The 12,529-nt window shown below is 41.3% G+C and overlaps 1 protein-coding gene across 1 annotated transcript in view; it reads left to right on the forward strand.

The window, feature by feature from the left end:
• The window catches only part of LOC126203184 (2-oxoglutarate dehydrogenase complex component E1-like), a 230,750-nt gene that overhangs the window by 188,596 nt on the left and 29,625 nt on the right, over nucleotides 1-12,529 (forward strand). Inside the window, exon 15 of the mRNA XM_049937426.1 lies at nucleotides 5,596-5,718. Coding sequence (XP_049793383.1) covers nucleotides 5,596-5,718 — 123 coding nt within the window. The remainder of the gene's footprint in view (nucleotides 1-5,595; nucleotides 5,719-12,529) is intronic.

Genomic DNA, 12,529 nt, shown 5'->3' on the forward strand with positions numbered 1-12,529 from the left:
TTGGCTGTGATGTGATATTATTTGAATTTGTTTGGATATTAAGTGTGGTTTTCCAATTTTTCATTACTTTGTGTAGGAACTGTATCAATTTAGGATCTGCTTAGTATATTTCCAATATTTGTGGTAACCATGAGTGGGGTACACTGTCAAAAACTTTTTGGTAATCAAAAAGTGTAGCGACCTTTGTTTAGTTTTAGCTTGATATGTCACCTCTGCAACTATTATCAGTTGCTCTTTACATCCTCATGCTCCTTTGCAGCAGCCTTTTTGTTCTTCATTTATAATTTTGTTCTGTGTTGTATGTGTCATTAATTTCTGTGTAATGACTAAAGTTAATATTTTAACCTTATTAATAAATTATTATTATTATCATCATCTTTACTTTCTCAGACGTTAAGTCTGGTTAAGAATGGAGTGACGCGGACCTTTATCAAGCGTCACTTTCTTTTTGCTGTACGGTACATGTTATATTGCATTTAGGAACTTTCGGGTAATTGAACATGTATCAATAATTACGGATTTCTGTAATTGTATATATATGTTTGGATGTAGCTGTATTGCAGTGATGTATTGGTGGATATTGTGTGGTATGACTCCTGTAGTTGATAGTATAATTGGTATGATGTCAACTTTATCCTGATGCCACATGTCTTTGACTTCCTCAGCCAGTTGGATGTATTTTTCAATTTTTTCTCCTGTTTTCTTTTGTATATTTGTTGTATTGGGTATGGATATTTCGATTAGTTGTGTTAATTTCTTCTTTTTATTGGTGAGTATGATGTCAGGTTTGTTATGTGGTGTTGTTTTATCTGTTATAATGGTTCTGTTCCAGTATAATTTGTATTCATCATTCTCCAGTACATTTTGTGGTGCATACTTGTATGTAGGAACGTGTTGTTTTATAAGTTTATGTTGTAAGGCAAGCTGTTGATGTATTATTTTTGCGACATTGTCATGTCTGAAACTTCCTGGCAGATTAAAACTGTGTGCCCGACCGAGACTCGAACTCGGGACCTTTGCCTTTCGCGGGCAAGTGCTCTACCAACTGAGCTACCGAAGCACGACTCACGCCCGGTACTCACAGCTTTACTTCTGCCAGTACCTCGTCTCCTACCTTCCAAACTTTACAGAAGCTCTCCTGCGAACCTTGCAGAACTAGCACTCCTGAAAGAAAGGATATTGCGGAGACATGGCTTAGCCACAGCCTGGGGGATGTTTCCAGAATGAGATTCTCACTCTGCAGCGGAGTGTGCGCTGATATGAAACTTCCTGGCAGATTAAAACTGTGTGCCCGACCGAGACTCGAACTCGGGACCTTTGCCTTTCGCGGGCAAGTGCTCTACCAACTGAGCTACCGAAGCACGACTCACGCCCGGTACTCACAGCTTTACTTCTGCCAGTACCTCGTCTCCTACCTTCCAAACTTTACAGAAGCTCTCCTGCGAACCTTGCAAGTAAAGTTTGGAAGGTAGGAGACGAGGTACTGGCAGAAGTAAAGCTGTGAGTACCGGGCGTGAGTCGTGCTTCGGTAGCTCAGTTGGTAGAGCACTTGCCCGCGAAAGGCAAAGGTCCCGAGTTCGAGTCTCGGTCGGGCACACAGTTTTAATCTGCCAGGAAGTTTCATATCAGCGCACACTCCGCTGCAGAGTGAGAATCTCATTCTGGAAACATCCCCCAGGCTGTGGCTAAGCCATGTCTCCGCAATATCCTTTCTTTCAGGAGTGCTAGTTCTGCAAGGTTCGCAGGAGAGCTTCTGTAAAGTTTGGAAGGTAGGAGACGAGGTACTGGCAGAAGTAAAGCTGTGAGTACCGGGCGTGAGTCGTGCTTCGGTAGCTCAGTTGGTAGAGCACTTGCCCGCGAAAGGCAAAGGTCCCGAGTTCGAGTCTCGGTCGGGCACACAGTTTTAATCTGCCAGGAAGTTTCATATCAGCGCACACTCCGCTGCAGAGTGAGAATCTCATTCTGGAAACATCCCCCAGGCTGTGGCTAAGCCATGTCTCCGCAATATCCTTTCTTTCAGGAGTGCTAGTTCTGCAAGGTTCGCAGGAGAGCTTCTGTAAAGTTTGGAAGGTAGGAGACGAGGTACTGGCAGAAGTAAAGCTGTGAGTACCGGGCGTGAGTCGTGCTTCGGTAGCTCAGTTGGTAGAGCACTTGCCCGCGAAAGGCAAAGGTCCCGAGTTCGAGTCTCGGTCGGGCACACAGTTTTAATCTGCCAGGAAGTTTCATATCAGCGCACACTCCGCTGCAGAGTGAGAATCTCATTCTGGATTGTCATGTCTTCTGGGGTATTCTGTATTTGCTGGTATTGTACATCCACCTGTGATGTGATCTACTGTTTCTATTTGTTGTTTACAAAGTCTGCATTTATCTGTTGTGGTATTGGGATCTTTAATAATATGCTTGCTGAAATACCTGGTGTTTATTGTTTGATCCTGTATTGCAATCATGAATCCTTCTGTCTCACTGTATATATTGCCTTTTCTTAGCCATGTGTTGGATGCGTCTTGATCGATGTGTGGCTGTGTTAGATGATACGGGTGCTTGCCATGAAGTGTTTTCTTTTTCCAATTTACTTTCTTCGTATCTGTTGATGTTATGTGATCTAAAGGGTTGTAGAAGTGGTTATGAAATTGCAGTGGTGTAGCCGATGTATTTATATGAGTGATTGCCTTGTGTATTTTGCTAGTTTCTGCTTGTTCTAGAAAGAATTTTCTTAAATTGTCTACCTGTCCATAATGTAAGTTTTTTATGTCGATAAATCCCCTTCCTCCTTCCTTTCTGCTTAATGTGAATCTTTCTGTTGCTGAATGTATGTGATGTATTCTATATTTGTGGCATTGTGATTGTGTAAGTGTATTGAGTGCTTCTAGGTCTGTGTTACTCCATTTCACTACTCCAAATGAGTAGGTCAATATTGGTATGGCGTAAGTATTTATAGCTTTTGTCTTGTTTCTTGCTGTCAATTCTGTTTTCAGTATTTTTGTTAGTCTTTGTCTATATTTTTCTTTTAATTCTTCTTTAATATTTGTATTATCTATTCCTATTTTTTGCCTGTATCCTAGATATTTATAGGCATCTGTTTTTTCCATCGCTTCTATGCAGTCGCTGTTATCCAATATGTAATCTTCTTGTTTAGTGTGTTTTCCCTTGACTATGCTATTTTTCTTACATTTGTCTGTTCCAAAAGCCATACTTATATCATTGCTGAATCCTTCTGTTATCTTTAGTAATTGGTTGAGTTGTTGATTGGTTGCTGCCAGTAGTTTTAGATCATCCATGTATAGCAAATGTGTGATTTTGTGTGGGTATGTTCCAGTAATATTGTATCCATAATTTGTATTGTTTAGCATGTTGGATAGTGGGTTCAGAGCAAGGCAGAACCAGAAAGGACTTAATGAGTCTCCTTGGTATATTCCACGCTTAATCTGTATTGGCTGTGATGTGATATTACTAGAGTTTGTTTGGATATTAAGTGTGGTTTTCCAGTTTTTCATAACTATGTTTAGGAACTGTATCAATTTAGGATCTACTTTGTATATTTCCAATATCTGTAGTAACCATGAGTGGGGTACACTATCAAAAGCTTTTTGGTAATCAATGTATGCGTAGTGTAGTGACCTTTGTTTAGTTTTAGCTTGGTATGTCACCTCTGCATCTATTATCAGTTGCTCTTTACATCCTCGTGCTCCTTTGCAACAGCCTTTTTGTTCTTCATTTATAATTTTGTTCTGTGTTGTATGTGTCATTAATTTCTGTGTAATGACTGAAGTTAATATTTTGTAGATTGTTGGTAGGCATGTTATGGGGCGATATTTAGCTGGGTTTGCTGTGTCTGCTTGATCTTTAGGTTTCAGATAGGTTATTCCATGTGTAAGTGTATCAGGGAATGTGTATGGGTCTGCAATGTAACTGTTAAATAATTTAGTTAGATGTGAATGTGTTGAGGTGAACTTCTTTAGCCAGAAATTTGCTATTTTATCTTTTCCAGGGGCTTTCCAATTGTGAGTAGAATTAATAGCTTGGGTGACTTCATTTTGCAAAATTATCACTTCAGGCATTTGTGGTATCATCTTGTATGAGTCTGTTTCTGCTTGTATCCACCGTGCATGCCTGTTATGTTGTACCGGGTTTGACCATATGTTGCTCCAGAAGTGTTCCATGTCTGTTATGTTTGGTGGATTGCCTATTTTAATGTGTGTGTTATCTATTGTCTGGTAAAATTTCTTTTGGTTTGTGTTGAATGTTTGGTTTTGTTTCCTTCTATTTTCACTTTTTTTGTATCTTCTAAGTCGTTTGGACAATGCTTGTAACTTCTGCTTCTTTTCATCTAATTGCTCCATTGCTTCTTGTTGTGAGATTTTACCTAACCTTTTTCGTTTTTTGTCTGATATTTCATTTCTTATAAATTGTGTTAGCTGTCCGATGTCTTTTCTCAGTTTTTCTATTCTGATCTGTAGCCTGTGTTGCCATGCTGGTTTTGTGGGTTTCTTCTGTGTGTTGGTTGGTTCTGATCTCTGCCTAGTGTGTATATTTAGTGTAGTGAGTGCTCCTACATAAACCAGTAGTTGTAACTCTTCCATTGTTGTATTTTCATTTATTTTGTTGTGTATGATTGTGTTGATAGTTGTTATTGTTGTTTCGACTTGTGGGTTATTTGGTGGTCTATGCAAGAATGGTCTAATGTCTGTATTTGTGTCTTTGTATTCTATATATGTCAGCTGAAATTTCTCTTCTATATCTAACATGTGTTTCACTTCGTGTTCTATTTGTGCTTGTTCTGGTGGCTGTCTTAAGATGTAGTTTTCCTCTGATTCTTTAATTGATGTGTGTTGTTCTTTGTTTGTTTGCTCTGGGATGTTTGAGTCCATTACTGTATTTTCTTCTTCTTCTTCTGACTGCACATTATTTTGTTCTAGTATTTGTTGTACTTGTTGTTTGATGTTTTCTAATTCTGACTGGGGTATCCTGTTATTTTTGATTATTACACGGATCTGATCAGCTAGTCGTTGTTCTGTTAAAAATTTTAATTCTGGGTATCTGGTAATAAATGTTGTGTGTACTTGTGATCTGTATCCAGTTGTGTTGGTTCCTAGGTTTGTTGCTTGGTAATAACAGAACATGAGGTGTCGATTAACTTCATCTGACCATCTCATCCTCTGTCTTTGTTTTCCTTCTAGGGTGGTTGCAGGAAGCATATCCTGCAAAACACCTCTATTTGGATTTAAATCATTTTCCAGTTGGCTAGCAGTGTCGTTACCATTGTGGGCGGGCATAGGGTTCAAGCGTCGTCCCCAACCATGACGGCGCTTGTCCGAGGCTTCTTTAGTTCTGTCCTGAACCAAGTAATCACACTAAAAGGGGGGTTAGCCCTATTAGTGGTTTGTTCTTTTCGTCACCTTTTACGACTGGCAGAACATACCGGAGGCCTATTCTTTTCCCGGGCCTCCACGGGGGGATTATTATTATTATTATTATTATTATTATTATTATTATTATTGCTGAATTTCACATAGAAGATAAAAAAATGTTATTTTAATTTTAATATGACTCATTGGAATTTATCCTATTTGATTAAATGTATTGCATTTGTTTCAGGGGCCTGAGCATTCCAGTGCTCGCCTTGAGAGGTTCCTGCAGATGTCTTCTGATGATCCGGATTATTTCCCACCAGAAAGTGAAGAGTTTGGTGTTAGACAGTTACATGATATCAACTGGATTGTGAGTAAAACCTGAATTAAAATAAATTCTCCTGGTGAATTCAATGTATATTTTCTACAGGATTCTGAGATGAAAAATTATCTGGAAACCTTATTTGCATCCTATAATTGGATCTCGGTAGTTAATTTTCCAACACAGGTGGATAAAGACCATAGAACACTAGTTGATGATGTTTCCTTTGATGATGCTCAAAGGAAGAAAATAAATGTATACCCAGTAACAGTTGGTCTCTCTGCTCATGAGGTGCAGTTAGTTTGGATAAATAAGTTAGTGCTTTTCAGTATAGCTACTCCTCGGTGGAAATCAGAGATGATAATTGACTCCCGGGCAGACGTTTCTAAAAATATTTTGTAAGAGATGACCTGAGCTGAAATTTATAATGAGCCACATGCAAAATTTAATCTGTTCCATGATAAATTCATATCATCATTTGAAAATAATTTTCACATAAGCTAATCAGAAAAGAAAAGAAAAGAAAGATGTATTTGTTGGTGAGAACAAATAAAGATCCTACAGTAGGCACGGACTACAAAAACTACTCAAAATCACTAAGAAAAGCTATTAAAAATCAAGGAATGTACACTGTATCAGAAATCAGTAATGCCCACAAAACTTAAGTCTGTATGGGATGTAGACAGGACAACAGGCCACATAACATAACATAACTATTAATTTAAGTGGAAGAGCTGTAGGTAATCAGTGACAGGTAGTAGCTAAGTTAGATAATTGTTTCTTAAATGGAGTAGAAAATATGAGGATGATTAGTTCGAGAGAAAAATCAAAGCAGTAGGTTGAAAAAGTAACTTTTATAAATTCCAGTCATGTGAATGTCTCACCAACTTCTCCTTCTGAAATTATGAAAAATTACGCATTTTCTCTAGAATAAAAGCTCATTTGGATTTGTTAGCTTTCTAACAGAGAACTAAAGACTTGCTCGAACAGTCCCAGGTATACTGCCAGTTCATAGTGTCCAATGGGCACAGTATTTCAGCAATCAGACATGTCGCCATCGTCCGGTGCGCTGAGGAACTGAGCTCCTGAGGGAGGGCGGCCGATTTAAATCCCCTTCCCCCGCGGGCCACTCTCTTCGCCGTCCAAGCCCACGTGCCGGAGGTCGCGAAGACTTGGGCGTCAGAATCTGTCGTAGCGCCGATGTGCTTGCTATGTCCACCCTGGTTGCCAGTTCATACTTCTTCCTGAGAGTCTTCTTAATTACATTCAATGCCGGGTCCCAAGCCTTGCTGAGATTGTAGCCGCAATCTCAGTTGATAAGATCTTCCCTGGTGCAAATTTCGACAGCCTCCCTTATAACACTGTCCAAATATTTAGAGGTCTGAGCCAGGATCTTGGTTCGCTCATAATCCATCTCGTGTTTCTCATACAAACAGTGCTCTGCTACCACCGACTTATTTGGATATTTCAATCGAGTGTGCCTTTGACGTTCTCGGCAACGATCTTCGATGGTGCGTACTGTTTGACCAATGTAAGTCTTCCCACACTCACAGGGAATTTGGTATATGCCAGCCTTCCTCAAACCGAGGTCATCTTTCACACTTCCCAGTAATGCCCGTGTTTTATTGGACGAGCCGAAGATCGTTTTAACTCGGTGTTACTTTAATATACGGCCGATTTTCACAATAGTGTGCCATTGTACGGAATAAAGGCAGTGGCTACCTCTTCTTCCGTGAGTTCATGTGTCTCCACAGGTTGTGCTGTGGTGGTGGGACAGAGAGCGCGTCTGATCTACCATTCCGAGTACCCGTTTTTTCGGAACACTGTTTTGAGGTGTTCCAATTCCTGGGGCAGATTCTCTGCATATGAGATGCTGCGTGCCCTGTGTACTAGTGTTTTTAGTACTCCATTCCTCTGAGAAGGGTGGTGGCAGCTGTCTGCATGCAGGTACGGGTCAGAGTGCGTTTTCTTCCTGTACACACCGTGGCTCAGGGTACCATCAGCTCTTCTCTTGACCATGACGTCCAGGAATGGTAATCCTCCTCCTGCTTTGGTCTCCATGGTGAGTTTGATGTTTGGATGTATGGAGTTTAGGTGTGTAAGGAAATCCAGGAGCTTGTCCCTACCATGGGGCCAGATGACGAATGTGTCATCGACATAACGGAAGAAACCAGTAGGTTTCCGATTGGATGATGCCAAGGCTTCCTCCTCGAAGTACTCCAGGTACAAATTTGCGACCATCGGCAAGAGTGGGCTGCCCATTGCGACTCCATCCGTTTGCTCATAGTTTTCCCCATTAAACAGAAAATACATTGAGGTCAAGACATGCCTAAAGAGTTCGGTGGTGGTCTCGTCAAATTTCTCCCCAATAAGCTCGACTGACTCTCGTAGAGGCACCCTGACAAATAGTGAAACCACGTCGAAGCTCACTAGGATATCAGTGTCTTTCAGTCTGAAGTTGTCAAGGCGTTTCATGAAATCCACAGAATTACGGATATGGTGAGGGCATTTACCTGCATAGGGGCTAAATAATTCGGCCAGATATTTTTCCAGCAAGTAAGTAGGTGCCCTAATGTTGCTGACAGTCGGGCACATAGGTACCCCCTCTTTGTGGACCTTAGGGAGTCCATAAAGTCTTGGTGGTACAGGTCCTTGAGGTGACAATTTCTTGGCGTCCCCCTCTGATAGATCCGTGTCCTTGAGTAGAGCCCTGGTCTTGTTCGCCACTTTCTTCGTGAGGTCAGCGTTGATATTCCTATAGGAGTCGTCATCTAGCAGGTGCTGCATCTTCTCAATGTAGTCCTTACGGGAAAGAACAACAGGGGCATTGCTTTTGTCGGCAGGTAAGATAACAATCTCGGAGCACTCTCTTAGGTCGCGAATGGCCGCCCTCTCTACTGGTAATGTTAGTCTTCGTAGGTTTAGTTCTGATCAGAGCTCGGAAGGTTTCCCAATGCACTTCTTCCTGTGAGTGTGGGAAGACTTATATTGGACAAACAGTACGCACCATCGCAGATCGTTGCCGAGAACATCAAAGGCGATATGTCTGATTGCCGAAATATTGTGCCCATTTGACACTATGAACCGGCAGTATACCCGTGGACTGTTCGAGCAACAAATACTCCGGGAGAAACTGAGGAATCACAACTAAAGACTTGTTCCCATATAATAAGCACTGTGTTTTTGGAAATATTTAATGCATCACTAACTCGGGGCATTTTTCCAGAGAGATTGAAATATGCCATTGTTAAGCACCTCTGTGAGACAGGTGACAAGAAAGATGTCAATAACTACCAAAACACATTTTACCACTAACATCATTTTCCAAAATTTTTGAAAAATGGTATCCCATCAGAGCAACAACAATATTCTCAATGAGGCACAGTTTTTTTTTTTTTTTTTTAATAAAAGGAACAGAAAATGCCATTTACACTTTTACTCACCAAATTGCACAAGCATTAAATAACAAAATAGCACCAGTTGAGGTTTTCTGTGACCTATCTAAGGCATTTGACTCTGTGAATCATAATATTCTCCTAAGTAAACAGAGGTCTTATGGAGCTGATAGTATAGCATTGGGAAACAACTACTAGAACAGAGGAAAGCAGTACAGAAGAAGACAAATCCATAGCATAAAGAGAGGAAATAATGAAGGCATGAAGGGATCAAATAGATAAAAAACAAAGCCTAGTAGAAATCCTTGATAACACAGGAAATATTGAATTTAATTGATGAAAGGAGAAAATATAAAAATATATCAAATTAAGCAGGTGAAAGAGAATACAAACATTTAAAAACTGAGATTGACAGGATTGCAAAATGGCAAAGCAGTAATGGTTGGAGGACAAATGTAAGAATTTAGAATCATATTTCACTAGTGGAAAGATCAATACCTTCTACAGGAAAATTAAGAGACCGTTAGAGAAAAGAGAAACAGCTGTATGACAGGATTGAGCTAACCCCCCCCACCCCCACCCCCACCCCCACCCCACCCCACCCCACCCCACAATGTTGTTCAATCTTTACATTCAGAAAGCAGTAAAGAAACCAAAGAAAAATTTGGAAAAGGAATTGGGGGAAGAAATAAAAGCTTTGAGGTTTGCAGATGACATTGTAATTCTGTTAGAGACAGCAAAGAAAGGGCAGTTGAATAGAATGGACATTGTCTTGATAGGTGGATATAAGGTGAACACCAACAAAAGTAAAACAAAGGTAATTGAATGCAGTTGAATTAAACGAGAAGAGGGGTGAAGGAAAAGGACTGGTGAGTTTTAGGACATGAAGAGAACTCAGAAAAGTTGCACAGAACCACAAGTCAGATGAGACTTACTGAACAGGATGAGTAGGAGAAACTGATAGTTTGGGACAGCACTGGGCACTTTCCTTCAACCTTCTTCCTTTCCTTTCAACTCTTCAGCCAGAAGGAGCCACTGGTTCCGAAAGCTTGCATATTTCAACACCTTTTTATGTTTGTGGTCTCCTGCTGCCAATTTTTGAGCAGATTTTTTATGAGGTATTCTTTCAGCTGTTCATTAGAAGTATACTCCTAGTCTGTAGGTACTGATGGTAGTTTTACTGGGAAAAAAATATATATATATAAAAAAACAAAGATGGTGTGACTTACCAAATGAAAGTGCTGGCAGGTCGACAGACACACAAACGAACACAAACATACACACAAAATTCAAGCTTTCGCAACCAACTGTTGCCTCATCAGGAAAGAGGGAAGGAGAGGGAAAGACGAAAGGATGTGGGTGTTAAGGGAGAGGGTAAGGAGTCATTCCAATCCCGGGAGCGGAAAGACTTACCTTAGGGGGAAAAAAGGACGGGTATACACTCGCGCACACACACACAAATCCATCCACACATATACAGACACAAGCAGACATATTTAAAGTAAATATGTCTGCTTGTGTCTGTATATGTGTGGATGGATATGTGTGTGTGTGCGAGTGTATACCCGTCCTTTTTTCCCCCTAAGGTAAGTCTTTCCGCTCCCGGGATTGGAATGACTCCTTACCCTCTCCCTTAAAACCCACATCCTTTCGTCTTTCCCTCTCCTTCCCTCTTTCCTGATGAGGCAACAGTTGGTTGCGAAAGCTTGAATTTTGTGTGTATGTTTGTGTTCGTTTGTGTGTCTGTCGACCTGCCAGCACTTTCATTTGGTAAGTCACATCATCTTTGTTTTTAGATATATTTTTCCTACGTGGAATGTTTCCCTCTATTATAACTACATATATACACACACAGGGTGTTTCAAAAATGACCGGTATATTTGAAACGGCAATAAAAACTAAACGAGCAGCGATAGAAATACACCGTTTGTTGCAATATGCTTGGGACAACAGTACATTTTCAGGCAGACAAACTTTCGAAATTACAGTAGTTACAATTTTCAACAACAGATGGCGCTGCGGTCTGGGAAACTCTATAGTACAATATTTTCCACATATCCACCATGCGTAGCAATAATATGGCGTAGTCTCTGAATGAAATTACCCGAAACCTTTGACAACGTGTCTGGCGGAATGGCTTCACATGCAGATGAGATGCACTGCTTCAGCTGTTCAATTGTTTCTGGATTCTGGCGGTACACCTGGTCTTTCAAGTGTCCCCACAGAAAGAACTCACAGGGGTTCATGTCTGGCGAATAGGGAGGCCAATCCACGCCGCCTCCTGTATGTTTCGGATAGCCCAAAGCAATCACACGATCATCGAAATATTCATCCAGGAAATTAAAGACGTCGGCCGTGCGATGTGGCCGGGCACCATCTTGCATAAACCACGAGGTGTTCGCAGTGTCGTCTAAGGCAGTTTGTACCGCCACAAATTCACGAAGAATGTCCAGATAGCGTGATGCAGTAATCGTTTCGGATCTGAAAAATGGGCCAATGATTCCTTTGGAAGAAATGGCGGCCCAGACCAGTACTTTTTGAGGATGCAGGGACGATGGGACTGCAACATGGGGCTTTTCGGTTCCCCATATGCGCCTGTTCTGTTTATTGACGAAGCCGTCCAGGTAAAAATAAGCTTCGTCAGTAAACCAAATGCTGCCCACATGCATATCGCCGTCATCAATCCTGTGCACTATATCGTTAGCGAATGTCTCTCGTGCAGCAATGGTAGCGGCGCTGAGGGGTTGCCGCATTTGAATTTCGTATGGATAGAGGTGTAAACTCTGGCGCATGAGACGATATGTGGACGTTGGCGTCATTTGGACCGCAGCTGCAACGCGGCGAACGGAAACCCGAGGCCGCTGTTGGATCACCTGCTGCACTAGCTGCGCGTTGCCCTCTGTGGTTGCCATACGCGGTTGCCCTACCTTTCCAGCATGTTCAGCCGTCACGTTCCCAGTCCGTTGAAATTTGTCAAACAGATCCTTTATTGTATCGCTTATCGGTCCTTTGGTTACATTAAACCTCCGTTGAAAACTTCGTCGTGTTGCAACAACACTGTGTTCTAGGCGGTGGAATTCCAACACCAGAAAAATCCTCTGTTCTAAGGAATAAACCATGTTGTCTACATCACACTTGCACGTTGTGAACAGCACACGCTTACAGCAGAAAGACGACGTACAGAATGGCGCATCCACAGACTGCGTTGTCTTCTATATCGTGCACATCACTTGCAGCGCCATCTGTTGTTGAAAATTGTAACTACTGTAATTTCGAAAGTTTGTCCGCCTGAAAATGTACTGTTGTCCCAAGCATATTGCAACAAACGGTGTATTTCTATCGCTGCTCGTTTAGTTTTTATTGCCGTTTCAAATATACCGGTCAATTTTGAAACACCCTGTATATATATCTATATCTAAAAACAAAGATGATGTGACTTACCGAACGAAAGCGCTGGCAGGTCG

The sequence above is a fragment of the Schistocerca nitens genome, chromosome 9, assembly GCF_023898315.1.
Source record: "Schistocerca nitens isolate TAMUIC-IGC-003100 chromosome 9, iqSchNite1.1, whole genome shotgun sequence".
Lineage (NCBI taxonomy): Eukaryota > Metazoa > Arthropoda > Insecta > Orthoptera > Acrididae > Schistocerca > Schistocerca nitens.